This window comes from Desarmillaria tabescens, assembly GCF_030435595.1.
Source record: "Desarmillaria tabescens strain CCBAS 213 chromosome Unknown EV420scaffold_84, whole genome shotgun sequence".
Classification (NCBI taxonomy): domain Eukaryota; kingdom Fungi; phylum Basidiomycota; class Agaricomycetes; order Agaricales; family Physalacriaceae; genus Desarmillaria; species Desarmillaria tabescens.
This window is the reverse complement of record NW_026848383.1, coordinates 85,382-111,951: the sequence shown is the minus strand read 5'-3', so window position 1 is coordinate 111,951 and position 26,570 is coordinate 85,382. Positions and strand designations below refer to the sequence as shown.

Below are 26,570 nucleotides of genomic sequence, written 5' to 3'. Positions count from 1 at the left end.
CAATAGCAATCTATAGCACACACCAGTCCCTTTTCACGCCTACAATCCACTTTCGACATTCAAGCATCTCCCTCTGTGTTCCAGTCAGTAAGAAGCTCAGTTTTGAAGGACAGAAACCGACCTCTCTGATCCCGAGGACGCTCTGGATATCTAACAACACGCCCTCAACTTCCTCTTCAGCATCTTCTCGTATGCCATGCCACTGATTATTATATTTGTCACGATTGCGTTCGTCTACGACCTTCCGATGAAACAGAACATCCAAAATGGCCTCGCTTAATGAAGCCGCTGACAGCAGAGATATTGTATAGCGCAGGATGTCAGGCTCTACATAGATGGGAACGTCAGCAGTGCCATAGGAGGGGCAGGGATGGGAAAGAATGGACCTAGTATACATATCATTAATGACCTCCAGGTCTCTCGCAACACAAAGTCCCACTCCTTATCATCGTCCAGATCCGAATGGAATAAATCGCGTAGCGAAGGCAGTGCTTCCCACAAGTCATCGAGAACACCAACTGGCGTCCCACCGAGCACATAGTCAAGAGCAGATAGAAGGTCAGTTTGAGCATCCTATAACGAAGATCAGCATGTGACGGTAAAAGAGGATGAGAGGATGCCCACCTCCAATTCCTCAAACCCCATCTCGTGGGGCGCGAGGGCTTGGAAGCTGGAAGCATATACAGGAAGAAGGGGTGGGAGGAAGTCCCGATGGTACTAGAGCAGTGTATCAGTGACCGAAAAAACGTAGAGAATACACCAGCCGTCACTTTAACGCTAACGGCAATGGCACCGACTGCCATATCCCATACCATATCTTCGAAACCGTCCCATTCTTTTCCTTCCGTCCCACTGGAACGGAAGAAAAAGAGAAGGAACAAGTACGCGGCATGAAATCGGGTCTCTCTTGAAGTCGAGACGGTCGTAAGTTGGTCATGTAGATCCTCACCCTCACGGTGTCGCAAGGTGACCTGCGAGTCATCAGCGGACGGTGCATTAACAATGAGTTAGGTACCTCGAGAATCCATTCCAGAACTTCCCGCCGAAAGTTTTGGCCTATACCAATAGCCTTTTCCCAATCGTCGAGTGTAGAGATTTCTTTCTGGCATCCTAATTCCCATGACTGATGACACTGGCGCTCCCGCAAAACGTACAGCTGCAACCGACGCTTAGCTCGGGCATCGGACGACAAAGCAGGAACCGCTACATGATTTGATGGCGGCGCGATAATAGGGACAGGATCCTTCGGCAAGGCAGGCTTCATAGGAAGAAAAAATTCCGGTGGTAGGTGTAAATGATTGTTCTTCCGCCTTGTAGGTGCAGGTTCAGGCGATGATGGAGCAGTCGGTATCCAGTCAGCATTTGTGGGTGACTGTCCGAGGCGGGGAATGCGAAAGGTACCAGTTGCTGTGATAATGCGCATCTAAAACGCCTTCAGTTTGATTTCTGCACTGAGGGTATAAAACAGACATATGTGCTCGAGCTCGAGCTTGAGCTGGTTGATGGAGAAGAAGATGAGACTTCGGTTCGGAGTGACTGTGCACGTCGTAGACTTGCTGGTTGAGAGGCTGAGTATGACCGGTGAATTAGTCGGGCCTTTTTCTTCGGAGAGAACAAGTCTTCATGTCGTCCAGAACGAGAGCGCTTCAGAGCTCGAAGCCTTCACATGGTTTTGAGAATGAAAAATGAACTTGAGATTTATGGTACTTACGGAGTATTTTTTTCATCTGAAAAGTTGGAGTACCTAATACAGAAGGCGTCGATGACCGCGCTAGGAAAGAAAAGGAAGAATGGGCACACCTGCTGCTGTCACTTCGAATCCTCTTTGAGCTAGGGATGTCTGCAAGAGATTCTTCGCGTCGTCGCTTCAAATTACGTTCTAGCTGTTGGATAGAAAGGGCCGTGGGTGTCGATTTGCCTTCTGATCCCGGTGAGAAGAAGAAATCCGAGTCCGAGCCTTTTGACGAAGAGGAAGTGCATATGATATTCACACCTGGAGTCGATAAATGGAACGAGGTCCGAGAAAATGAGCGAGCAGTAGATGACCGACGAATCCAGGAGGTACGAAACCCTGAGCGTCTTTTTCTTGCCTCCTCTTCCAGAAGTCGGGACTGAAGCGCATGGAAGAAACTGTCATTCTCTGGATTCTCTGGTGTCGTATGTGTTGATGAAGTTGGAGCTACTCGTACAGGAACTTCGCTATTATCAGATTCTAGCTCATCGTCTGACTCGAAGGCTCGCTCGTAGTCCTTGGGTTCTTCAGGCTCTTCTTGAATAGGGCTGAGTGATTGAGTAGAGGAGAAAGAGACAGATATTCGTCGTCTCGAGAACATTTCACGCATTTCACGGAGGCTAGCTAGGGATAAAAAGGAAAATGGTGGTAAGGAGGGAAGAGGGAAGGTGTGTGATGTGACTTGAGTGACGCGTCTTCGACCCCGTGACTCATTTCCAGCGCGTTATTTAGGTTTGCTTATCTGGTCCCTTCCACGGCTTGACCGGCATGATTTCGTTGCACACAGCCCAACTTCAAGTATCAAGTAGCATTCCAACTTTTTGCAGGAGAGCTATACAGTGACCTTTGCGTCTATCAATAGTCAATCCCTTCACTCTCCGAAGCGTTATGAGGTAAGCCTGCCAACCCTCAAATTTCTACATAAAAATTCTGAAAGCCCTTTGCAGTTGAACGGCACAGAAAGTCCGCCAAGCAGTGTCGGCAGCTAGTGGTAATAATTCCGCATAGCCTCAGAACATATTTAATTCGTCCTAGGAACATAGATTAAGTGTCGACTTTCCGCCACTTTTTGACACTAGAAGTGCAGGAGAAGGGTACATTCGAGCCATCTTAAGCTTCGTTTACAATTTGCCTGATATCACGTGCATAACAGTTGCAAAAGAAAAATAAAAACAATAAAAACAATAAAACGAGGCGTTCAAAGGACACGCCTTTACTCCGAGACAGTGCATGCCCGTAATTATATATAACACAAGCTCGCGGCTGTCTTCCGTTGTTCACGTTGCACAGACTCTTCATTTACACCGAGCACATGCTGGTTTAGAATGCGAAGTGACAGTTCGGCTGCATCTCCTGACCTGAGGTTCTATTCAATCACAGCAATCAGTTACACAGTTCGACAAGAAAGGAATTCAACGCATTGACGAGTGCCGTTAACGGCAATATCTGTCCTCCCTGCACTCCGATTCCTTACCATGGTTACTGGATAATCAACACACGACGGCCTAGTCAGGCCAGGTTCGCCTAATTTTGAGGCACAAGGCAGTGATTTTTGCCTCAACGACGACTAGTCTGCAACTGCAGCCAAGGCGTCTTCAGCCCTTCCTGTCAAATCTCTCAATATACTATGTTCTATGGCGGATACTAGTCCCAGCTCCCACGGAACGTTGTCCGCATGCCGTGGTATTTAATGTAACACAAGTACGCCGTCTAGCACCCAGCAACTCTCAGCACGCTATCGGCCATGAATCTCCTGCTCGCGTTCAAGGCCTTGATCGTCTCCCTGGCCTTCATGCCCGCCCTTGGTGCATATGTAAGGCAGCTTTCCACCGTTATTGAAGCAACTTCGTCGACCAGCGTTGATCAGTACGCAAAATGACCAGAATATCCCCGTCTTCAATGCTTACTCTCCTTTGAACAGGTCTCCGTCCACTTCCGTAGTATTTCCACAGACTACTGCGACCACCATTACCACGTCGATGACAACTGTTTCCCCGTAAGTTTCAACTGTGTTACTAGCAGTGTTCAGGTGAAGGCTGACTCCGAGACGTACCAGGACGATTATATCCGTGTCGGAACGGAGTACCTCTACGACTATTGTGTCCGAATCTATTGGCTGCGGCACGCTATCATCGTCCATTAACTCTGTGTAAGTATAGAAAATTATTACATATCACAAGACTATGAACTCACTGGCCGGAGTACAGGTCCTCGTCGTTCGCTTTTGGCACTACTACTTCTACTTCCTTGGGCATAATCATGACTGTGGTCTCCTCATCCGTCGGTGGTTGCCCGACTACTTCCGTATCTCACGTTACCGTTTCTACCGCCACTGTTTCATTCTCGACCAGTACCAACGGCGGTACCACCACCTGCATCAGCACCACAGTCCCGGTCACTAGTACAACTGCTATTCCTGTCTTGTGTAGCGGTTATGGTGCTACGGTCCCCGCGTCTTGCGTCGCCACCGGAAGTGCTCATAGCACCACTGCTACTACCGTCTCTAGCACCCAAGGCACTAGCACCGCAGCCGCGGCACTCTCGGGGGCAGCCAATGCTGCTCTGAAGTCGTCGAATGTGAATCAGTTGGTGTCGGGCCTCGTCGTTATTCTTATTGGTGCGATGGTGCTTTAAGGGACCGAACGTAGCTACAGTCTTCATCCTTACAATACCCCATGAAATTTCGACCCTTTCCTTTCATACAGTTTACCAGAATTATCATTTCAAAATGTTACTCAAGCAGCGGTCTCACGCGTGGAAAATCTCCCATCCGATGCACTGGATGTAGATCAAGCATGGTGCGACAAAAAATCTTCAGAATTGCTAATGTACAGTAGTGAAAAGTTGCGGCAGACAGGAAGTATAAATTGCAAGGGAACAATGTTCATTCTGGAACGTTTTCAATCCGTCATTGAAGGACCATCATCGACACCGGTGACCGAGGCAGGAGTATCATCTGAAGAGTCGACGACTAATTCGTGGTCGTTCTGACTAGAATCCGGACATTGTATGAGAGATATCCAGCATTCTTTGGGAATCTTTGGTGGGTCTGGAATACAATAATTACCTGTCGCGTAAACACCTGGGAATTCCTTCCGAAAGAATTCTTCATTCCATTCTGCCACGAAGATAAGTTCGTCCAGATAATGGACAGGTAGCCGTGATTCCGAGCCGGTTATTGATTCCGGAGAAGATGGAATAGTGGCTGGCTCTGTATTAGGCTCCTCGTGATCCAGTGCTGCGCTATAAGAATCGTCAGAGTTGAAATTTCTGTTATTGTCCAGCACAAAGGCATACCACGATGGTTCGGGCTGCATGGTCGTTCTATTTAGAGTCATCAGTCTCGGGTATCATCAAGCAAATAAATATGTAATACGAAATATACGTACATATCTTCATGTATTGAAGAAAGCTTCCAGTGATTTGCGAGGTCAGCGTCGGTTTGAAATTTCAAACCGCATTTTTCGCAATTGTACTGTTCCTGTTGATTCTATAGTCGAAGAAAGGATTGGCGTCAATTTCACTAACACAGAGACGCGAAACATACTGACTAACCTGTTCTACGTTGAGACTCATGACGCTAAGAAGCGGTACTGTTGGATTGATGCGCAGGGAAGTATATCTTCGAAAAGTGAGTAAATAGGTCCGCGGCGGATCCTATTATATATACGTACTGCGCGTGGTGGTGGCGTTACTTGGCTTTGGATTTACACTCGTTGCGGAACAAAGACCTTCGGAAATACAATAAGATCAGAATCAATAATTCCTTGAGACAAAGTATATTTGATTAACACCGGCCGGACTTGAAGTGTGATTGCCTATAAACAGTTACTAAGACCGAGAGTTACTGGCTCCTTGAGGGGAGATGAATGTTCATAACTTGGCTTCTTGGGAAGCACGGCGCTTCATAAAAGGGAAGATTCCAGGTATTATAGACATCAGAAGCTGCGCGCTGAAGATCGATACATGGTCAGGTTTGCAAATGAACATGACGTTGCCAGGCATGCCTCGTGGACCTTAAAAATTCCCCACAAAAAGAGAACCTCAGGGCCACATCAGAAATAGGGATCATCGAAACTGTGACAATCCAGGGGGGGGACAATCAAGCTTGGACCAAGATCAGTTTCAAATGCCACTTATTGTTAGAAGCGAAGAAAACTATTTCATCCACTTTATGCGATAAACATGCTTAAGTATATGAACGTGGGGCTACACAGGTGAGAATGACGCCAGTTCTTCTAAATTATAAAGTAGATCGCTCGAAAGAGGTCTCCGATCAGCAGAAGCGAGGAAACACTGACTAATAAGCTCCCAGAGCTCATCTACCACTAACGACGGTCGTTTCGGATGGTTTCTCTTTGTGAGAACCTCATGGATGATCGCCGAGTCGTGATGAATGTGCGGGTATGGTGGTTTGCCCGTGAAGATCTAGAAGGGAGAAGGATTCAGAATTTGCTTGAATTGGGGAGGGTAGGGTAGTCATACCTCTACAACGGTGCACCCGAAGGCGTAGACATCCCGGGCAGTGAGGTATCGAGGATCGAATAGATGAAAGTCAAGGATCTCGGGAGCGAGCCATCGGAGAGAGCCAGAGATACTGCTGTTAGATGATGCAGAGGAGGGAGTTTCAACAGCCAGCGCGAGACCAAAATCAGCTAAGCAGCATCGGAAGTCGTCCGTTACGAGTATGTTTGCCTGAATAGAAGGAATTTAAATAGAGGGACACTGTGTCCTTCCTACGATATAGAACTCACGCCACGAATGTCCGCGTGAACAATCGGAGGCTCGAGAGAGTGTAAGTACGCCATTCCGCGTGCGACGTCGGTTATCTGAATGAAATGTTTGAAGTAAGCATGGTAAGACTAGAAGAAACATTACTGCCTGTAGACGATCGAGTCGTGGGTGGTGATGGAGAAAGGAAATGATATTTCCATTTTCCATCCATGGAGATATTAAGTAGAAACTCGGAGCGAAAAGCTCTTTGTTGACGCCAAGAAATGGAAGGACATTTCGGTGCTTGACATTTCTCCATACCAGCGCCTCACGACAAAATTTCTTAGGGAAGAGACACGTTAATTTGTATTCTCTCCGAATGCTGAAGGCGAACTCACTGATATAATCGCGTCGGCGTTCTGCACGCCATTGTTGACGAGTATCCGGAGAACTTTCAAGCAGACCGGAGATCTGCCATCCATTGTAGAACCTTTCCAAATATCCTATGCAGCGTAGTATACTTCAGGCGGGGGTCAACAGAGGAACGGTTTAAACGAACAGAAAATCCTCCAGCGTAGATGGCGTGACTTCCCTCGTTGACGACGTTAAGGTACGATAGAGAGGACGGTAAAATATCATGAATTTTAACGAGATAAAAAAGGCAACTTGTGCAACGTGCTCTGTATTGGTCGTTTACGGCGGAGTCGATTTCCTGCGGGGCCGACATTACTGGGTGAGTCACGTAAAGTATGTGAGAGATATTTTGGAGAACCTGCTGAAGAAAGTCGATGACACGATTAGGATCCTCCGAGGCAAAGTGCGCGATGCCTCTCCAGGATTCTTGACATAAAAGAAAGCTCCGCATGTGCGACTCAAAGGGATCAAAATTTACTTCCGTATGGTCAGAGATGCACCGCTATCAGATGAATTGGTGAAGAGGGTGAGCGCAAATGAGGGAAAGCGCTTACCAGAAAGTCAGCCTTCATTCTCCGAGCTTCTTGCTCAATGGCCTGGCATATCAAGTTTTCCAGGATCATTATTTCCAAGTCACGATGATAACGATTGATATCATCGAACAGCATCCGAAGATACCTTTGACTCCATCAGCATCCTGACGGGAGTCAAATGCACGGATTTACCATTGTATGTCCATACACCCGATCATCAGCCATCCACAGCGCGAGTCACCAAAAACGGTCAGCACTGAGTTTAGAATCTGTTTCAAAATCGTCGTCGTTTTGGCGAGGAGATCATTGGCGCTCGTGCTGTGCCTTGTGACTGTCTGAATTTGAATCAATTTCAGTTAAGACGAGAAGAATATATGCACCTCGAGTGAGTCAAATAGTTGACATATATTATCTCTCTGATTCATTGAGATGCGTATGTCAAGTGCAGAAGAAAGAGCACGAAGCAGGCATGGGAATTGGCTGTGTGATGGGGTGATGTTAATGATGGCACGCGCCGCTAGGATATCAATAGCCGAACCGTTTTCGGCGAAAGATCTCAAAGGGCGTGGAGTGGTCCATCATGAGAAATTTCACGCCTGTTTTTTTTTCCCGTTACACCTGTGGGGAAGCATGGATTGGGAAGAGGGGGGACGCAAGAGGACGGATTGGGAGGGGGAAGGACGGACCAGCGGCAAGTAAACATGAAACCGGTACCACCGGCATTTATCGTGGGAAAGTCTCCAAATCGGATTTGAAATCGAGCTTAGACCGTGACCACCACCTCGCTACGACGTTCATGTATACGCTATCCATCGTTCATTTAACCAACGAAACAACTGCATTCAAGGCCTCTACACGCCGCTTTTGCTTTCGCCTTACACTGAGGCAGGTGAAAAGTACGTGACAGGAAGGTTTCTTAGTTCTCGTGCGGTAGGCTTCCTGCAATTGTTTTTTCGCATCATAAATTTGTTTGGTTAGACTCACAACAAGCGCATATATGAACATGGCTAGCACCGGCACAATGCCCTAAGCAATGCGTGCTTTTTTTAAGTTTCTGGTTACCAGTTCAAAGGTTCATCGACATCGTTGATGCGTCTCGTAGATATGGAGAACGAAACACCAGCGCATCACTTCCTTGCCCTAAACTTTTGCTTTGCTCCTGCGTGCTGCAAACCAATCAGGTCAACATGCTGACATAATGTTGATTCTCGTATGCGAGCGCTCAAGTGAACGCTCACTGGCAAAGGTATGTCGGGATGCCATGCCTTGAAAAATGTCACTCATGACTAGCTTCCTAGTGTTGTCCACCAAATAGCATTGCGGTCATGGAAGCGATAGCAAAAACGTTTGTTATGCGCCTTCCGTGGCTAATCTCTAGGATAGTAATTAACCGACGCGGTACACCCTTAATTGATGCATAAAGTTTGGGCGCTGTAGTTGTGGAATAGTTTGGGAAGGTCTGGCATCATTATTGTTTTCGTGTTCTCGCTGTCTAATTTCGCGCGATAGATCACCAATCATCAAATTGGTCAGGGTTCGGCCGCTCAATATCAATATCCAGGGTAGATGTAAAGCAAATGTTTAGACCAATCAAACGAGCCACATTATGACCACCCTATCATTCGTTATGGATTTACTCTTCAATGAGGCTGTCGAGGTACTCTTCCTGCATGAGCAACCTGAAGTTCAGGATAGTGACCTAGATGTCTTTCATAAAGAATCGTGACAGAGAGTCGGAGTTTACGATTGCTGTACCTGTCGACGCTGAAAAATTTCCACCGTCTCCTCAGTACGTCATTGCAAGTCCTCATCGGGCTCCCTGTCTGATGGCGCTGTATTTAGATCACCATTATATCTTGCACTGTAATTCTGGAGTTTCAGAACGACTGCACGAGTTCTCAGAGCATGAGGTGGGTTCTTTATCCTGTGTAGCTTTCTAACTATCGTTTAACAGGTGATCAAGCTTTAGCGGGAAGTATCTTCGTCGGCCGGAACCTGAGGATAAAGCTTTGATTCCGATTCATAGGCCCAGCTCCAGCTTCGACGCATCTGGAAGGCCATCATTCCAGGCTTGCGTAAGACGCGTACGGTCTCTTTGCCCGCTTGTATAGTCGTGGGACCTTTAGCAAATGATCACGGAGAGCACGGAACATTCGCCAACATTGCATGGGGCTGCAGAACTGTGGGCGCTGTACTTTTTAACCTCGAGAAAGTCATGAGATCGCTGATTCATTGTTTCCGCAGAAGCCCATTGACAACGCCGTGCACTATACTTCCCGATTTTGATGGCGCGGCGCGACAATCAATTGTCGGGCCTTTGTTTGGAGCGACTTTGGGGTGCACTTATCCGGGAATACCGGATGGTGTCCAATGATAGGTGTGCCGTTTGTGTAGCCGGTGTTTATTAAAAGATATTTACCGTCCTTATTCTCCGCGGAGAACTGTTTCACTTCAAATTCACGGTCACGATGTCTTTGAATGCCGCTAACGAGGGTAGCGCTCATCAATAACATAAGCGAGCTGTTTGCCAAGCATAAATTTGAGGGGAAAGAAGCTAGGTGCGGCTGTCGTCGTTGACATAATCTACTTTTGAATGACGGTTTGCACAGGAAACGTTAGCAAGTACCGATGGGTGGTGTAACGGCAATAGTGGATCAACGTTGCGTGGCCTGTAACAGACCGTGCTGCTATGCAGGAAGTCACGGAACCCCATGGACTAACTCTAGCGTATATAAGTGCGCCTGGAGCATCATCCATGGTCACATCTACCCGCCATGGATACTCTGAGCCAGTCTGCAATGCACCTCGCTGCCCAACAGCCTCTTACTACCCCATCCTTGGATCTGAACAACATCCAGGGTGATATTCTGTAAGGCGTCCTTCGTCTATCACTATTCTGCGCTCATCATAACTTCAACAGTGGTGGATTACCAAAGAAGACAGAGACCTGCTTCTTCTTCCAGATCACCAACGCTACTTTATTCAAGGCTCACCTCAAGCTATTCGTTCCCCTTGTCAAGACAACTGCACAAGTCATCGCTGACCGCAAAGCTATCGATGACAACAAGAAGAAGACTCCCCATGGCCAGAAACCCGCTCTCCTTCCTATGGTCGGCGTCAACATCGCCTTCTCGCGTTTCGGTATTGACAAGGTATATTCCCCGCACTCCGTGCTCAACGAATTGCGACGCTGACACTGTATTCTGCCTAGCTCGGCATCACTGATGCTGACGAGCTCGGCGACTCTGCCTTCAATACCGGCCAACTGAAGGACGCCCCTGTCAACCTGGGCGATAAAGTCGGAAACGACTCTCTTCCTGACTGGGAACCTGCATTCAAGGAGAAGATCGATGCAATTATTCTCATCGCCGGAGACAGCCATCTTACTGCCGACAAGAAACTACTCGAGATTCGAGCTCTTTTCGGCGCTTCCATCCATGAGGTTACCCACATCCGAGGGGACGTCAGGCCAGGTGCCGTATCAGCACACGAGCAGTAAGTTTCTCTTCTCATTGTTCCATCTCTTGCCCCAAAGTCTTACGTGGTAATTAACAGCTTTGGCTTCCTTGATGGTGTATCAAACCCATCCGTCATTGGGTTTGATAAAAATCCACCTCCGGGTCCGAAACCCGTCAGGGCAGGCGCTTTGCTCGCCGGAGAGGAAGGAGATTCGAGGACGAAGAGACCGGGCTGGGCGAAGGATGGGAGCTTCCTCGTCTTCCGGTACCTGTTCCAGCTCGTGCCAGAGTTCGATGATTTCTTGAAGAAGCATCCCATTATTGCTCCCGGTCTTTCTCCTGAGGATGGTAGCGAGCTGAGGGGCGCAAGGATGATGGGAAGGTGGAAGAGTGGTTAGTCTAATTTTGCTTATCCTTCTTTTGAATGACGTCTCATTGTTTCTGCGCTAGGTGCACCCATCGGTATGCTAAAACTGTTCGATTGAGTGCTTTGTGTTCTCATGCACCGTTTATAGACGTCACGCCACTCAAAGATGATCCGGAATTGGCTGCCGACCCTCAGAGGTATGTGATCTTCTATCCGCCTGCGCCCTTCATCACGCTTAATCGATGCCAGGAACAACGACTTCAGTTTCCAAGGGGAGCGCGACGACCAGTCCCGATGCCCATTTGCTGCCCACGTTCGCAAGACCCTACCTCGAGCAGACCTCGAAGACGCCGACCCTCCGATCTCGCTTGAGAATAGGCGAATCCTCCGTCGCGGAATCCAGTTCGGACCCGAGGTAACCCAAAGCGAGAAAGAAGAAGCCAAGACGCAGCACGGAAGAGGTCTTCTCTTTATGTGCTATCAGAGCAGTATTGTCGACGCTTTCCAGTTCATTCAGCAGAGTAAGTGCCGACGATACATGTGGATAATAGCGAGGCTAATGTGTAATGTTCGCAGGCTGGGCAAACGACATCAACTTCCCGCCATTTGAGGAAACGCCTGCTATACCTGGGTAGGAATAATTATCGTCGTCCCTGATGATTTACCAGTACTGATTGATACTATCCATAGATTTGATCCTATCATTGGTCAAGCTGGGAACGGAGGAATCAGAACGTTGTCGGGAACCGACCCTGCTGATCCCAATGCTGAGCTTACTTTGACGGAGGAGTTTGTCGTTCCTCGTGGTGGGGAATACTTCTTCACGCCTTCTATCAAGAGCCTGAAGGAGACCTTTGCGAAAGTTTGAAACTTTCTGACTGCTTATTCTTCAATGTATTGAAATTATCTCTGGACAATGTACAGTAACCAACTATCCCCTGTTTTAGTACCTTTCCTGTTTGTGCTAAGCCATGCATATGATGCTGAGGAAGATAATACTCCTGTCACGCGCAAGTTTCTACCCGAAGTAAGTGCATAGTGGCACTGATAAATTCTGCCTCGTCAGAAACACCGAATTCTGATTTTAGAGGCGAGGGGATATTTATTCCGGTTTTCGCGTCCCTGAGATATAAAACTACCAAAGTTCGTACTATACATGGACGTGCTGCGGTACCGAACGCTCTCCGGACGAAACTGATTCAGCCTAGCATCCCGCATGGTGTGGCAAAAATACAGTATTCTACAATCAAATGGGACTTGTCGATATCAGCAAGTTCGCTCGGAAACGCCATGGATTCTCGCTCGTTCCGTCATTCGGAAAGTCTTTATCTGATCTCTGATGGAGCAGATACTTGGTGCATCTTGGGAACGCCACAGAATCCTCTCTTTTACGAACCCATTCAAGGATCTAGGAGGACTCACGGATGCGATAACTTTGGCGAAGCTTGGAAACCCATGCCAACTCCGAAGTGTGATGTTCCGGTCTGGGACGGCATGTGCCGATGGCTGTGCAGCGGATCACAAGGTGGACATGGACTTCTGCCTTCACAATTGACCATGCATCCATGGCGGATGCAAAAGAAACCGTTCAGCAAACACGATTTTTCCCTCCGAGGTTCGTCCGTTTTCCTTAATCCTATGAAGATATTATACTCATGAGTAGGAAGGCGAAAAGTTTTTTTTTCGTGTCGTTTTCTCCCACGCTTTTTTTCCAGTTATTGTCGATGTTGCAGCCGCAGCTTGCTTGGGCGTCATAAACCTCAAAAATGTAACTCTTTGTTTCGAAAAACCGACTCATAAAAAGAATTGTTATTACTTTGCCTTGTTTCTAAAAAAATTTTGCTCAAACTGTACGCTCCCTTCGTAATCTGACAGCTGACGGTACCTTACCGCGTGGCAACCCACAGCAATTATCCCCGGGTTACGGATGATTAGCGGGACCGGAGGCCATTTAGGCATGCACTCATCCCAGGGTCTTCCGTATGGACTACACGCGACTCTTCCATTCAGTCGTGTTCTACTTGGATGTATTGATTTCGAATGGATGGTATTATTGGTTAACCTGAAGGGCCAATACTGTCTGCCCCTGGTCATATTAGGGGCTCAAACGATAAGGAGAGATGTCATCAATCTTGCGGATACCTTTTTCATCACCATCGAGGTCATCTCTTGAAAATCTCCGTCCGAAACATCAAAGTGCCCCATTTTCTCTCACTTCCCCTTATCCATGGCCCATTTCCCTGGCAACACAGTTATCGACGTCTTCCGCAATATCTGCTCGTCTGAATACTCGGACTGCGACGCGTTGAAATGTGGAGAAGACAGATGGACCTACGCAGAATTGGATTCTATCACAGGCAACCTCGGTCGACAATTTGAAGAGAAATACGGGCTTCGTCCAACCATCGCCCTTATTGGCGAAAAACATCCCTATCTTTTTGCCTCTTTACTCGCAGTCTGGCGTATCGGGGGCATAGTCGCGCCTATCGACCATCATGCACCAAAGCACATGTTGGAGGCCATGCTGCGTATCGTAAATCCTGGAGTGGTTGTGGTTCCTTCGAATGTTATCGCCACTCAGACCGTGGTCAAAGGTACGAATATCACTTGATTTATGGCATTCATCCCCAACATTTTTTCAGAACTGTCTATTCCTCTCCATATTTTCGATGTTGAGGGTAACGCAATCGCCAATTATAAGCCGCCGCATACACAGGATAGCAAAACCGTCTTTACTGGTCGCTCCGACCCTTCGGACACATGCCTTCTCGTCTTCACCTCTTCAGCATCTGATATCTCCAATCTTAAGTGCGTACCGTTGACGCATGCTACGGTTATTGACCGTTGTCGGTCACAAGTCTCTTGGTTGAAGAAGACTTTCTCTCATCAATCGTTTGATTGCCTCCGCATCCTTGGCTGGTCCCCGTGGTCCCATGCTATCGGGCTGAGCCACGACATTGGAGCTTGCACTATTCTGACCGCAGGATGTTACATCTTCGCATTAATGCCATCTGGATATAAAACGGCACATCAGAAAATGACGGGGTCTCGGAATTTAGCCGAACTTCTTTTAGATGCGATATTGGAGGAGAAAGCGGATGTTTTTACCGGGGTCCCTTGGTTTTTTGAGGTTCTCAGGGACGGTTGGGCGAAGGAGGCTGATGTCGCTCGTCAAGCGCGTATTACGGAGTCTCTGAGAAGCTTCAAGACTTTAGCTGCTGGCGGTTCCACGATGAATGCAGATGTGTTAGAATGGTCGCGACAGCTTGGGTTGCCCTTGGTTCTGGCAATTGGAATGACGGAATTCGGAGGTATTTAAGTGTTGCCTTTTCCTCCTACTGGTTAATCTCACTACATCGGAATAGGTCCGTTGTTTCACGGGTTGCCACCCCAAGTTAAGGACGAAATTGGCTGGGATATTGATGATTGTCTTATTTCGGACGCCAGTCTATACATCGACGACAAGGATAGCGCAGAGAAAGGAACAGGTTAGCATCAGACTTCAGCCATACTAGCGGCTAACATTGCCTTACAGGCGAATTATGGATTACCAGCAAGACTATTGCTAAGGGATATCTATACTACGATTCATCGGCATTTACGGCAGACGCCGAAGGTAGAATTACCTTCCATACAGGCGACATATACACCAGGACGTCTCAGAACAGATTGGTTTGGAAAGGCCGAAAGGAGGACTTCATACAGGTTTGTCCCCTTTCCGTAGCTAAAGGACCTTGCTAATTATATATTTCGTAATTTTCAGCTAGATTCTGGCGAAATCATGGACCCAAGGATTCACGAGAAATCGTTTGATGACAACCCGGTTGTCGCCCGGTCATGCATCGTTGGGAACAATTTTCTTCGTGACGCGTCCCAGTTTGTGTGCTTGATCATTGAACTCATGCCAGAGACCGCGTTAACACAAGAGGTTGCATACGAGGAGATCATAAAGACTGCGGCTACAGTCAATAGATCTTTGCCTCCTCCGTTACGCATACTGTGGAGTCGCATTGTTATACTTGGAGCAGGTTCATCGATTCCGTTGAACAGGAAACACCTCATCTGGCGTAAGAGGCTTGAGAGTCTATTTGGGGATCTTGTCAAAGAGTTACCATCTGCGCCTTCTCCTACAGCTACCTCCTCTCAACCCGCCGGATCTTGGACCGCAGATACCGCGAAAGACATTGTGATCCAGTCTGTGTCGATGGCATTAGGATTATCTGAGGATATCCTCCTCGCGCACGCTGATGCAGGTTTTGCTGAGGTATGTGGTGCTATCATTCCCAATGATACTATGTTTATTTCTGATCTAGCTTGGAATGGATTCTGCCATGGCAATGATGATCATCAATTCCGTAAATCGCCGACTGAACCTTGATCTTCCTCTTAACGCTTGTCACACATATATTGATCTCGATTCCTTGATTCATGCAGTTCACGCGAAGCTCGGACTTGTTGATGTCCCTAAAATTAGTCCCTCGCAGGATCGTCCTGTCTCGAAGTCAATTGATGAGGTAGTAGTCGTTGGTCAGGCTATGCACCTTCCTGGAGATATCAATGACGCAGATTCGTTCTGGAACGCCCTCGTAGACAAGCGTGAAGACCTCATTATTCCGATACCATCTGACCGATGGGACCATAAAGGATTCTATACGAGCTCTAAACCGACTCGTCCTTGCGACATCACGTTTGATAAAGCGGGTTTCGTTGATTATGCCAGCTTCGACAATAGCTTCTTTGGTATCAGCTCTGCGGAAGCATTATTTGTGGCGCCGTCTATCCGGCTAACCCTGGAGGCTGCGTTTGAGGCTCTAGAGAACGCCAATATTCCCCCGTCACACGTCAAGGGTACTGATATGGGTGTTTTCGTTGCGACTGGATTGGATGAAGGTTACCAACAGCTTCTGTTTCTCGACCAAGGCTATGCGGGTGAGTAATTTTTGCTCTGTCGTTCAATGTGACTGACTGTAATTTCAGCGTATACTCGTTATTATGGCACTGGTATCGCCAATAGCACTGCTTGTGGTAGAATCAGCTAGTAAGTTCGATTTAGTCGGTCGCCTAGCCAAAGTTTGTTCTAATTCTCGATGGTAAAGTCTTCTGGATGTGCACGGACCTTCTATAGCAATCGATACTGCATGCAGCGGCAGCCTTGTTGCGCTTGACCAAGGTTTGGCATGTCAATATCTGATGTATTTCATACTCAAATATTTCGCGTAGCCGTCAATTACTTGAACGCCGGAGGAGAGTCTGCCATTGTAGTCGGCGTGAACACACATTCCTGGTGAGCCTTACATACTTCCGCTTTTTTCCGCGTTTGGTCTCTGACTAAATAAATAGGCCAGGAACCTTTGGGTACAAATATTTCCGTAGCCTATATAGCTGAAGAAACTAATCGAAGACTTAGCTTTCTTTCAGCGCAACAGATGACGTCCACAAAATCCCGATGTGCAACATTCACTGACGAAGCCGACGGGTTGGTCCTTTCATTATCCTCAATTTCTTCTGAGACTTACGTATTCTCGAGATATGTTCCTTCTGAGGCCGTTGTAGCATTAATCCTTAAAACCCGTCAAGCTGCCCTGCGTGACGACGACAATATCCTTGGTATCATCAAGTCCACAAACACGCTTCATAATGGTCGTAGCCAGGGTATGGTTGCGCCCTCATCTTCGGCACAGTCGTTGTTGCAGAAATCGCTCCTTAGCAAGGCTTCGATAAAACCGTCAGATATCGAGTGCGTTTCACGCCATTGCTTGTTCCGCTCAGTGCTAACGTATTCTCAGCTTTATTGAAGCACACGGCACTGGTATGTATACAAGAAAGATGTTGCCGACTCACGAGCTGATTGATATATTCAGGAACATCGCTCGGAGACTTGATCGAGATAGAAGGGATCAACGATGTGTTCAAGAACAGCCACACCACGGGGCGTCCGTTGGTTATTGGAGCAGCAAAAAGCTGCGTGGGACATACGGAGACAAGCTCGGGTCTAGTCGGCATGGTAAAGGCGTTAGCGTCTCTTTCTCGTCGATCTGTGCCTGGCTTGACGCATTTAACTGAGTCAAACCTGAATCAAAATATAGACTGCTCTCTCATTCCCATGCACATACCCTATCAAAGTGTGGAATTGCCAAAGAGAATTGGTTCATTGCGTGCTCTTGTCCTGTAAGTGTCGTTCACTTGTCTGCATTTACAGCTGTTAATAGCACATCAACAGAGCATACGGATTCGCTGGTACCATCGCCGGTGCTGTAATTGAAAGTGCTGAGCCTCGAGATGAATGTCCGGGTTCAATAACGAGCTCCGAAAGCATGCTCTTCGTTGTGAGCGCCAAGTCAGAAGTGGCACTAAAGTCTTACATCCAAAAATACATCGACTTCTGCGTATCGGTAGGAGAGGAACGATTCAAATCCATCTGTTATACCAGCTGTGTCGGGAGGGAGCACCATCGGTTCCGGTTTGCTTGCGTTGTAAGCACGATGGACGAGTTAATCGAGAAATTGGAGGATCGGTTAACTAGCAGCGTCGAAACTCGTCCATCAAATCCAAAAACCATCTTTGGCTTCTCAGGACAGGGATCACAGTATGCTGGGATGGCTCGTGACTTAGCTGCGGGCTTCAGAGGATTCCACGCTGTGCTCAGAGAGCACTGTGATGTTGCGCTTCGCTATTGTGAATTTTCGGTAATGGATATCCTGGTTGACGGTAATTCTATAGAGGATCGCGATATTAACGACAGTGGAGTTGGTCAAGTCTGCACATTTGTCTATCAGTATAGCGTCTGTGTTTGGCTTCAGTCTTTGGGAGTATGTCATCAGGCTGTGGTTGGCCACAGTTTAGGGGAAATTGCCGCTGCAGGCAAGTCGTTTTTCTTGCCGATAATTTCGTTATCTCTGACTGGCCAATTAGTTATCGCAGGGATATTCGATTATGAACAGGGAATACGTTTCGTTGTTCACAGAGCACGTCTTTTGAAGCCTAGAAAACAACATCTGGGCGCTATGGCCGCTATTGCCACTAACGAGAGTATAATCCGTCGACACTTGAACAAATTAGGCATTTCGGAGTCAATGGTGATAGCTGTATTCAACGGTTCTGACTCTCACGTCGCCTCTGGTGAAGCAGAGTCCGTCAAGAAGTTGGTCTCTGCTGTGAAAAGAGATGGGATAAGAGCCACAAATCTCAATGTGGATCAAGGTATGATTTATGCAATAGCTCTTTCTGTTTATCGATTCTGGTTCGTAGGCTTTCATAGTCCATCCATTTTTCCGGCTTTATCGGCCTTGGAAGAGACTGTCCGCGAGCAAGAATTGCCCCGTCGACCATTACAAGTCCCAATGTTTTCGACCGTTACGGGCAGACCGATCCGTGCCCAGAGTGTTTTGCCTCCAACATATTGGGTCCGTATTTCTGCCCTCACGTACGTCGCAGTATCTGACCGAAGTTCTTTATAGGTCGATCACGCTAGAAATCCTGTACTGTTTTCCCAGGCGCTGGAGGAATTGCAAAGGGACAAATCAATCAATACTGTGCTTGATATTGGGCCCCAGCAGACATTCTGGGGTTTGTCTCAGGGTCTCGTTGACAAGGTGAAGATCTCCGTCTCAGGGAAGAAAGGTACCAATCAAGAGATGGCACTCCTCAAAGGATTAGCAAGCCTATATCAAAATGGCGCTAGCCTTGATCTCGCCAAACTATACGCGGAGCGGCCGTATGCGCACTTGAAAACTGACATTCCGACATATCCCTTTCAGCGTCAACGCCACTATCCCTCTTTTATACCCACTTACGACAACTTAGGCGACTCTCCATCCTCAGTCTATGCTAACGGTAAAGGCGCGGGAAACGAGATCTTTTTAATCCCTGACAGTCTTCGTGTCGTATTGGATGATCACCGGATTGAAGGTCGTCGAGTTGTTCCAGCAGCGGCGTTAGCGAGTTTCTTCATCTCATTGTCGAGGAATACAGCGCGTTCGTTGAAGAGCATACGATTTCATCGGCCTCTCATCGTGGATGAGGACGTCCACGTAGAAGCGCTATTAGATCAAGATGGGGGTTTCACTTTATACCAAGGGAAGACGTTCCAAGAACATGAGAAGGTCTGCTCAGGACAATTTTCCCCCTCGCCGGAACCATACCCATACAAGCAGTGGCCGTCAGATATTCCGCCAAACGAGGTCATCGATCAGGTCAAGGTCTATAGTGCCTTCAGACACATTCATTTCGGCAAAACCTTCCGCAATATCACTCGGTTTGACGTATGGAATGATCGTGTGGATGCGTCTATCGTGGTCGAAGCTTCGGTGCGCTATCCTGAGTACGATTATATCCGAAAATTGGACCCTTGTTTGCATATGTTCGGCGTATTTACCACTCTATTGGGGGATGCTCCTCCCACGGAACGGACAGAAGGATCTTTTCTGCCGTCTTCCCTCGAAGGCTTAACGTTTTACACCAACGACTTTCCTGATAGCTTTGTTTGTCGCTATCATCTGCCGATTAGCATGGAGAGAAATGACCACGTTATGGTTGTCAAATTCGACGTCCTTTCCAACGATGGGGAGCTTCTCGCATCCTGCAAGAAGTACTCAGTTGCCTGGATTCCTGTAGGAACGATCAATCAAACGGCTGCTCCGTCCACAAATGAAGGAACCATTCCCAGGTACTGGTTCAGTAATGTATGGGTACAGAGAGATGTAGCGTGTACAGCGCCCGCTTCTTCCGTTCTGGATTCTTCGCTCTACATCAGTCCAACACCTCATGCGCCTTTACTGAAAAAACTCGCCAAAACTACATCGGAACTAGCTTATGCCGACTTAGCTAACTACAAACGGTGGGCGATAATTCAGGGCACGAGCTTTAATCCTTCAACTCTCATTTTTTTCGATGTGGATGTTCCCATGGCGAAGACAAGGTCTATCATAATTGATGTGACCTCGTTTACCAATGACCCTCTTTCGAGCACCTTTTCAGCGTATTGGAGACCGCTTCTTCGGTTGATGAAGGCGCTCATGACAGGAAAGATTAGCTATGATAATCTCATCGTCCTTTCCTCCGGCTGTACGGGCAAAGGAGATTCTTTCTCTGCAGGTGCTGTTATCCAAGGGATGATCCGAGTCTTCCGTCGAGAGGCTGGCTCACAAGATATCATCTGGGGATTGGATGTCCCTCCAAGTCTACCAGCTGCCGAGATTATCAACCTCATTGCACGTGAATTAGAACAGAGGCCGTTACGGAGGGTTAAAGATAGCTTCGTTTCTGTGCATTATGATGCAGATCAAGGCAAGGTCTTCGAGTTCGTACCAGGACTACAACATCTAGAAGGTGACGAAGATGCTACCTTTGAGGGTGTGACCATCATCGTCGGACTTGGCAGTATCGGGTCGGCGCTGGCGTCTCACATAGCGAAAGCGGGCTCGCATACCATCGTATTCATTGGTCGACGCTCAAGAGAAACGGTTCGTGTATTTAGCCTTTCACATTTCATATCCCTAACATACCATTTGAAAGGTAATCAAAGAACTTTCGAAGATATCCTCAGTATCTTCGACAGTAGAATACCTTCAGGCTGATGCTTCGAACAAGGAAGCTCTTCGTCAAGTTCTGCTTGAAATTCGCAGCCGGTTTGGCGCCGTTCGAAATATCATCCACACCGCTGGAGTCGTTCGAGACGCGATCATTCCAAATGTCACTGAACACGATTTTGAGCAAGTTCTGAAGCCAAAAATTGACGGGGCGTGGAATCTACATGTCTTGTCCCTTGAACTGGGTTTAACAATTGATCATTTCGTACTCCTAAGCAGTATCAGGTAAATGTCTGTCGTAAAGCAGGAATCGGAAACGCAGCTGACTGGAAAGTAGCGTTCCTTTAGGAAATATTGGTCAGATAGCCTACGTCGCGGCGAATTCATTCCTGGACTACCTTGCGACGTATCGCCAGACGCTAGGATTATCAGCCGTCTCCCTCCAGCTAGGCGCATGGGAGTCTAATCTCATCCAGAACCTCGACATTTCTAAGGGTCTCGTGAAGCCTCTTAGCCACGTGGAAGGTATCCCGATAATAATGAAGGCAATAGGACACGCCAGAAAGCATCCGGATCCAGTCCAGGTTATCGCAAAGTTTGACATGGAATTGATGGGTGAGATCCCGGGGTTGAAAGAGGACAGCATGTTTGCGTCTATCATTGGTGACATCGGCGGTAATGTCCCTTCACTGGCGATGACAAGCGAAGAAGCAGAGGAAATCTTCATTAATATTATACGAGACGTCCTCGAGCTGAGAAAAGGGGAGCATTTAGGTCCGTACAGTTATTTTGCCTCTCCCACTACACTGCGCTGATTATTTGCACCTCTAGATCTTGGAGAGTCTTTGACAGCCAGTGGGATAGACTCGATTGCTTTTGCACAAATTCGTGGACGCCTGCTGAAGGATACAGGTGCAGACATTCCTATGGTCTATCTTTCGGACGTGTTCTCAATGAGGGACATGATTACTAGTGTCTGCGAGAGGTTTGGCAGTATATAGACATAAGGACGTGGCGATTCTAGCTATTTCAGATGCAAAAAAAAAGACAAAAAGAAAGTGCTGCTTACCGTTGTCAACATGAAAATAACTGCACTATTGTCTTTTATATAGCTCAGTGGTTATACATCAGTATGACTGTTGAGTCCGAAAGTTTTGGTCCTGGGTTCGAGCCTCGCTAGGAAATTACAATAGGCGAGATTACCTGCGGCTTTGATCAACAGTAGAATTAAACTGTTCGATAATCATTTTATACCTACGGGTGAATTCCGCCAGTGCGGGTCGCCAAGCTCAATTGTCGATGTAAGACAAATCAGCCAGTCACATGATCTAAGTTACCAATATTCTGACTTCTGAGTCCCAGGCTTAGACTTCGACGTCCATTATGCCTAAAGCTTCCACGAAATTTGCTGATCCAGATGGGACAGAAGAAATTGTAAGCTACAGTTAATTTTTTTTCACTTGTCTCATTTTCCTCTAGCTACGCAGCGATGCAATAGAGAGGTACGGAGTGAAGCCCGTTGACCTGGACACACTCCGTCCTGTTCGTACAGAGAGGGGCTACAAGAATGTGCTTGTGCGGTATTATAACACAGGTGATGTTGAGGCCCTGGAACAGCAGTTAAAGCAGGATCCATCATTGTCGAAAGTACATACCTCGCCAAAGAAGACCGTAAAAAAGAAAGGGGGCAAGATCTCGAGAACGACTGCTATGAGGAATTTTAATGTGAGTGTGTTTCATGCTTGGATAAAATTGACCTCATGGGGCTTGGATATAGCTCAGTGATATAGAAATGGATAGGATCAAGCCAAGAGACGTGAAGGATAGTCCGACGAAGAGGGATGCACACCGAAAGATGTCCTGGTATAATTTGGTTGATGTTGAAGTGAGAACTATCTCTGTGATTTGTTTTTTTTTTCGAATCTAACCCCAATAAGAATTTGGCACAGGAAGTCCACTCTACAGAGAAACAGGATTCCGACAACAAGGAAAGCAGGGAGGTATTACCGGTAAGCTTGTTTTATAACTTGAGGGCGCTGGTGACTGGATCTGACAAACAATTTGAAGGCTCAGACGTCTTCCTCTATTTCGAAGGAGAAAATGAAAGAAGACGACAAAGTCGCTGCCGTTTCCGAATCTCCAAGCCAGACTAAGAAGGCCGGCAAATCACGAGCGAAACGTTCGGAGTCTGTTAAGAACGCGTCCTCTTCGAATCTTTGGAGAATGGCTGTCAGGAGGGATGATTATGATGATTACGACGACGATATGATGAGAGATGGTATCTTTGATGGAATGGACAGCGATGATGCTGCAGCGTTGCGTGAGTGCTTCATATTATTATCTCGATTATATCTTCTTACTTCAACAGTCGCCCGTTTATTGAGATGATGATTGGTTTTCTTTACTTTGACTGAGACTTTTTGTACTTGTACTAGTTCCGGTAGTTCTTCCGTCGGTCGGTAGGAATACACGGCCCTGTAATAGTACCATTTGTTTTCTTCCGCGCGTATAAATTGTGAGCTACCAATGAGCTACTGTCAGTTTCACAGACACGGTACCAAGACATGAAATAGTGCGTTCACAGTCTACAGAGTAAACTGGTTCAATACTAAAACCAATGTGGCTAGACGAAGTTGATGCGCACCTGACAGATCAAAATAGATGGACGGACCCGAGTAAGGGTCCGATCACTTTGATTCTTACCGCCACAATGTTACTTTCTCTGCCTACCGAAGTGATAGAACGCATCATCTATTTAGTACGGAGCCCGTTGATTTTCAATTCTACGTTCAAATCTGATACGCTTCTGCAAGGCTTGCGATACCGTCCGCACGGCCCTCCGATCCACATGCACATATTTGTGCAAGATCGCCACGCCCATTGTCTTCGAGACGCTGGTCATCGATATCACGAAATCCCATTTCTTTAATTCCCATGATCGAACAAGTTATTTTGGAACCATCGTTTCCAACAAGACATTCACGCAATATGTCAGACACTTGCACCTTGTCTCGCTGAAGCCCCCAAGCAGGAAGCGTATGGGCCCGTTAGATTGGATTTTGTTCAAGAGACTGAGGGAAAAGAGCTCGAAGGATCTGGAAAGGTTGCTCGTCATTGCGATACCATACTTGACATCGCTGCAGAGCATTCTGTGAGATCCTTTCATTCTTGTACAACGTGTTGGATTGACATCGTTTAGGTACGACGGATTCGATAAGAGATTCCTCGAAAATAGCGCTCTCTGGAAGCAGATATCGACACTACCCTCTGTGTCTTCGCTATCAGTACACGGCTGGCACGGTAACCGCATCCCCATCACTAACCTCCCCAATCTCGCCAAGCTCAACATCATAGGGTCCGATTGCCTCTCATCTGTAGCCGTACTCATAGCGAACAGTCCGAACCTATCATCACTTGGCGTCTACCACTGTTTTCATCCTGCAAGCCTCTTTCCCCCATCCCTGCTCACTCTCTTTTGTTGGTATCCAAGTGGAACGTATAGCTTCCTCACTGAATTATCTCTTTGCGGGAACTTCACTTTGCGCCGACCCGAAGTTCCCCTCCTGGTTCCCCACCTTCATCACTTGCGATCTCTTGAACTCTGCATAGATTTCATACCGCCAGAGTTCTGGGCTTCATTACAGGTGGAGCAGATATTCGTTCGGCAGTTATCGCTCACCATTTTGAAATCTGAGCCGGTGGTTTTCGACTACTTGTGCTCTTATACAGGATTGGAAAGCCTGTTCCTGTGCATCAGGACAGGGTCCAGGAAGGCGGCCAGGAGAGATGTGAAAAGGGTAAACGAGAAACACGGGAAGACGCTGGTACAGCAGACATGCGAGCTACCAGGGTTTTCGTCAGTATGATGCTGAAAATTCGTATGGTATATTGGACACAGATATCGTCAAGTGATCTACGATACGAAAGAAACCTAGACAAGTTTGCCCCTAACGTAACTCGTTGTACCTCCGTAATGCATGCGAAACATTTACGTTGCGCGACCCTTTTGCCAGACTCTGTGAGGACACCTTAAGTACGTTTTTCCCGGTCAAGGATGCACGAGTGGGAGGTGGAAGGGGAAACGTGTACTGCTGCTTATGGGCTAGTACGAGAACCTGAAAGAGGTCGGAGCATTTACGAAAATTGGAAAACAGGTTTCAGAACTTCTATCAGCTAATCACAGCTACGAATTCCCGCCAAACGGAACCAGACCTGATATTTAAAAGAATAATATACTGCGCTTGCAGAGGGAAGAAAAGAGAAATGACGGTCAAAGATGAGAACAGAACATCATCATGTGCCCTGGAGGAAAATGACGTGTAACCGTACCACATCGTGATATTTGAACATTATAGAAATAACAAAGAATAAAACAAAACTCACCTTAGACGCTTAGAACAGGAGAAAGATCCCAAACCAACCAAACCTGGACATGACATGAACTTAGTAATATCACGTCGCGAACCTTGAACTGTACATGTAGTCGTAAACACTCCAGTGCCACAATACGAACGTTGTCACTAGATACATGAACAATAGCATTAGCTTGCAAAAGAAGCACAATGGACATCTTATGCAAGAAACGGTGTGCAAGCAAATGTAGCGCATCCTATTAGATAGCAAAACTACTTCTAGGTAACATTTCGTATCAACCTCGCGTATCTCGAATATCAGGAACCTCGGAACGAACAGCTCATGATTTATCCCCAACAACATAAATCACATCCTCCATGACTCGCGTCTTCATCGCAAAGCCACGTACGGAAAAAAAGAGAAACATTGCCCCCACTCGGCCCTCCCCCAAAGTTGAATCCCGCACAGAAGACAGGAAGACACCGAACTCCTAGCGCGTATCATATCCATCGTCGATCCCCCTGACGGGCAGATCCTGTAGCTTCCCATCACCATCCATGACGGTTCACGCATACCTCGCCCTCTTCTTAGCCCTAAGCTGCATCCTCACCAACCTTCGTCATCCTCAAGCTCCGATAAACATCATCAACAGGGCGAGGGACGCGCCCCCCCCTCTTCCAGTACTTTCCCAAATAAGTGCTTCGACCCTGCATGAGCACGTCTTCCGTCTTTCCGGTGGTGGCTGCGTCTCATGATCCCAGTCTGACATTGCATCATGCGAGGATTGACAGCCAGATGCATCAGTAGAATTCTTCCTACTTTCACCTCCCGACGATAAATGACAGAACAAATTCGGACTTGATGCTGAAGCCAAATGAGTGCCTAAAGACTCTAAGCTGGTACGAACGAGGTTCTTGTAGAGTCACAGGGTGCAGAGAGACGAGGTTTTCTGCTCTGGACTTTCCGTTCACGCATCGTGGAAGAAGATGTCGCTCTCCTCGCACTGGGATAATGATGCCCCCAAGGTGAGGAGGATATTGACCAGAGGGGAGAGATGTCATCTTCGCGCCTCTGGCATCTCGAGGCTATGAACGTGTATCGTCGTCGTCGTCGTTACAGGCAGTTGGTAGCCTGGTTCTTTATCTGGATCTCCGGGGAGGGTGCCCGTCGACCCTCTCCATCATCTTAGTCTCGGTCTTGAGGAGAGCTTACATGCGGAGGCGTATCGTACTAGCCAGAAAATATAAATGCTGTGATAAATGTCAATAGTACTGTGATTGCTCACCTGAACAGCGCTGTCGTACATAAAAAATGACCGTACATACAAGTAGACCTCTGCTCGTGTCAGTAAAAAGAATAATCCGCCAAGGTTTGGCTCACCGTGTGCGAAATGTTCTGCCATAGCTCTGTTCACGCCGCAAAGTATCGTTGTCTTACTCACCATCGATTGGCTCATGGAGAACGGTGCTGGGC

The 26,570-nt window shown here is 47.4% G+C and overlaps 7 protein-coding genes across 7 annotated transcripts; 4 read left to right on the top strand and 3 right to left on the bottom strand.

Moving 5' to 3' along the window:
* Positions 1-171: 171 nt before the first annotated feature.
* Positions 172-2,380, bottom strand: EV420DRAFT_1170711 (uncharacterized protein). Its single transcript, XM_060466192.1, has 7 exons — positions 1,801-2,380; positions 1,712-1,744; positions 1,471-1,660; positions 1,016-1,423; positions 771-971; positions 625-717; positions 172-573 (listed from the first exon to the last, which is right to left on the bottom strand). The coding sequence occupies exons 1-7, from the start codon at positions 2,340-2,342 to the stop codon at positions 328-330; spliced, it is 1,713 nt and encodes a 570-aa protein (XP_060323285.1). The 5' UTR covers positions 2,343-2,380; the 3' UTR covers positions 172-327.
* Positions 2,381-3,295: 915 nt separating this feature from the next.
* On the top strand, positions 3,296-4,511 carry EV420DRAFT_1752898 (uncharacterized protein). The gene is made up of 4 exons (XM_060480433.1): positions 3,296-3,598; positions 3,654-3,728; positions 3,789-3,881; positions 3,940-4,511. The coding sequence occupies exons 1-4, from the start codon at positions 3,477-3,479 to the stop codon at positions 4,364-4,366; spliced, it is 717 nt and encodes a 238-aa protein (XP_060323284.1). The 5' UTR covers positions 3,296-3,476; the 3' UTR covers positions 4,367-4,511.
* Positions 4,512-4,632: 121 nt separating this feature from the next.
* On the bottom strand, positions 4,633-5,308 carry EV420DRAFT_1650855 (uncharacterized protein; the record flags this gene model as incomplete). Its single annotated transcript, XM_060478508.1, has 4 exons — positions 4,633-4,975; positions 5,030-5,056; positions 5,122-5,222; positions 5,288-5,308. 4 exons carry the CDS (start codon positions 5,306-5,308, stop codon positions 4,633-4,635), a joined length of 492 nt encoding a protein of 163 aa, XP_060323283.1.
* Positions 5,309-5,909: 601 nt separating this feature from the next.
* On the bottom strand, positions 5,910-7,319 carry EV420DRAFT_1583558 (kinase-like domain-containing protein). The gene is made up of 6 exons (XM_060474737.1): positions 6,844-7,319; positions 6,611-6,787; positions 6,487-6,561; positions 6,218-6,427; positions 6,034-6,160; positions 5,910-5,970 (listed from the first exon to the last, which is right to left on the bottom strand). The coding sequence occupies exons 1-6, from the start codon at positions 6,925-6,927 to the stop codon at positions 5,942-5,944; spliced, it is 702 nt and encodes a 233-aa protein (XP_060323282.1). The 5' UTR covers positions 6,928-7,319; the 3' UTR covers positions 5,910-5,941.
* A 2,847-nt stretch (positions 7,320-10,166) lies between these two features.
* On the top strand, positions 10,167-12,085 carry EV420DRAFT_1650853 (peroxidase TAP; the record flags this gene model as incomplete). The annotated part of the gene is made up of 9 exons (XM_060478507.1): positions 10,167-10,261; positions 10,313-10,544; positions 10,604-10,887; positions 10,948-11,243; positions 11,301-11,312; positions 11,366-11,414; positions 11,467-11,738; positions 11,794-11,848; positions 11,908-12,085. 9 exons carry the CDS (start codon positions 10,167-10,169, stop codon positions 12,083-12,085), a joined length of 1,473 nt encoding a protein of 490 aa, XP_060323281.1.
* Positions 12,086-13,444: 1,359 nt separating this feature from the next.
* On the top strand, positions 13,445-21,875 carry EV420DRAFT_1316101 (uncharacterized protein; the record flags this gene model as incomplete). Its single annotated transcript, XM_060468677.1, has 20 exons — positions 13,445-13,811; positions 13,860-14,528; positions 14,583-14,705; positions 14,753-14,922; positions 14,981-15,481; positions 15,531-16,146; positions 16,195-16,255; positions 16,314-16,396; positions 16,438-16,501; positions 16,558-16,572; positions 16,625-16,693; positions 16,745-16,954; positions 17,004-17,026; positions 17,079-17,385; positions 17,438-18,417; positions 18,466-18,620; positions 18,675-20,684; positions 20,731-21,029; positions 21,082-21,518; positions 21,576-21,875. 20 exons carry the CDS (start codon positions 13,445-13,447, stop codon positions 21,743-21,745), a joined length of 7,329 nt encoding a protein of 2,442 aa, XP_060323280.1. The 3' UTR covers positions 21,746-21,875.
* Positions 21,876-23,434: 1,559 nt separating this feature from the next.
* On the top strand, positions 23,435-24,770 carry EV420DRAFT_1583520 (uncharacterized protein). Its single transcript, XM_060474736.1, has 3 exons — positions 23,435-23,502; positions 23,558-23,895; positions 23,944-24,770. The coding sequence occupies exons 1-3, from the start codon at positions 23,455-23,457 to the stop codon at positions 24,608-24,610; spliced, it is 1,053 nt and encodes a 350-aa protein (XP_060323279.1). The 5' UTR covers positions 23,435-23,454; the 3' UTR covers positions 24,611-24,770.
* The last annotated feature ends 1,800 nt before the right edge of the window (positions 24,771-26,570 follow it).

Excerpts from the sequence above, each read along its gene's own strand:
- EV420DRAFT_1170711 (XM_060466192.1), bottom strand. The coding sequence starts at position 2,342 with ATGCGTGAAATGTTCTCGAGACGACGAATATCTGTCTCTTTCTCCTCT. Across the intron at positions 1,745-1,800 it reads ATTCGAAGTGACAGCAGCAG|GTACTCCAACTTTTCAGATG; the intron begins GTGTGCCCATTC and ends CTTCTGTATTAG. Across the intron at positions 574-624 it reads TGGGGTTTGAGGAATTGGAG|GATGCTCAAACTGACCTTCT; the intron begins GTGGGCATCCTC and ends TCTTCGTTATAG.
- EV420DRAFT_1752898 (XM_060480433.1), top strand. The coding sequence starts at position 3,477 with ATGAATCTCCTGCTCGCGTTCAAGGCCTTGATCGTCTCCCTGGCCTTC. Across the intron at positions 3,729-3,788 it reads TCGATGACAACTGTTTCCCC|GACGATTATATCCGTGTCGG; the intron begins GTAAGTTTCAAC and ends GAGACGTACCAG. Across the intron at positions 3,882-3,939 it reads TCATCGTCCATTAACTCTGT|GTCCTCGTCGTTCGCTTTTG; the intron begins GTAAGTATAGAA and ends GCCGGAGTACAG.
- EV420DRAFT_1583558 (XM_060474737.1), bottom strand. The coding sequence starts at position 6,927 with ATGGATGGCAGATCTCCGGTCTGCTTGAAAGTTCTCCGGATACTCGTC. Across the intron at positions 6,788-6,843 it reads ACGCCGACGCGATTATATCA|AAATTTTGTCGTGAGGCGCT; the intron begins GTGAGTTCGCCT and ends CTCTTCCCTAAG. Across the intron at positions 6,562-6,610 it reads GACTCGATCGTCTACAGGCA|ATAACCGACGTCGCACGCGG; the intron begins GTAATGTTTCTT and ends CATTTCATTCAG.
- EV420DRAFT_1583520 (XM_060474736.1), top strand. The coding sequence starts at position 23,455 with ATGTTACTTTCTCTGCCTACCGAAGTGATAGAACGCATCATCTATTTA. Across the intron at positions 23,503-23,557 it reads TAGAACGCATCATCTATTTA|GCTTGCGATACCGTCCGCAC; the intron begins GTACGGAGCCCG and ends CGCTTCTGCAAG. Across the intron at positions 23,896-23,943 it reads ACATCGCTGCAGAGCATTCT|GTACGACGGATTCGATAAGA; the intron begins GTGAGATCCTTT and ends GACATCGTTTAG.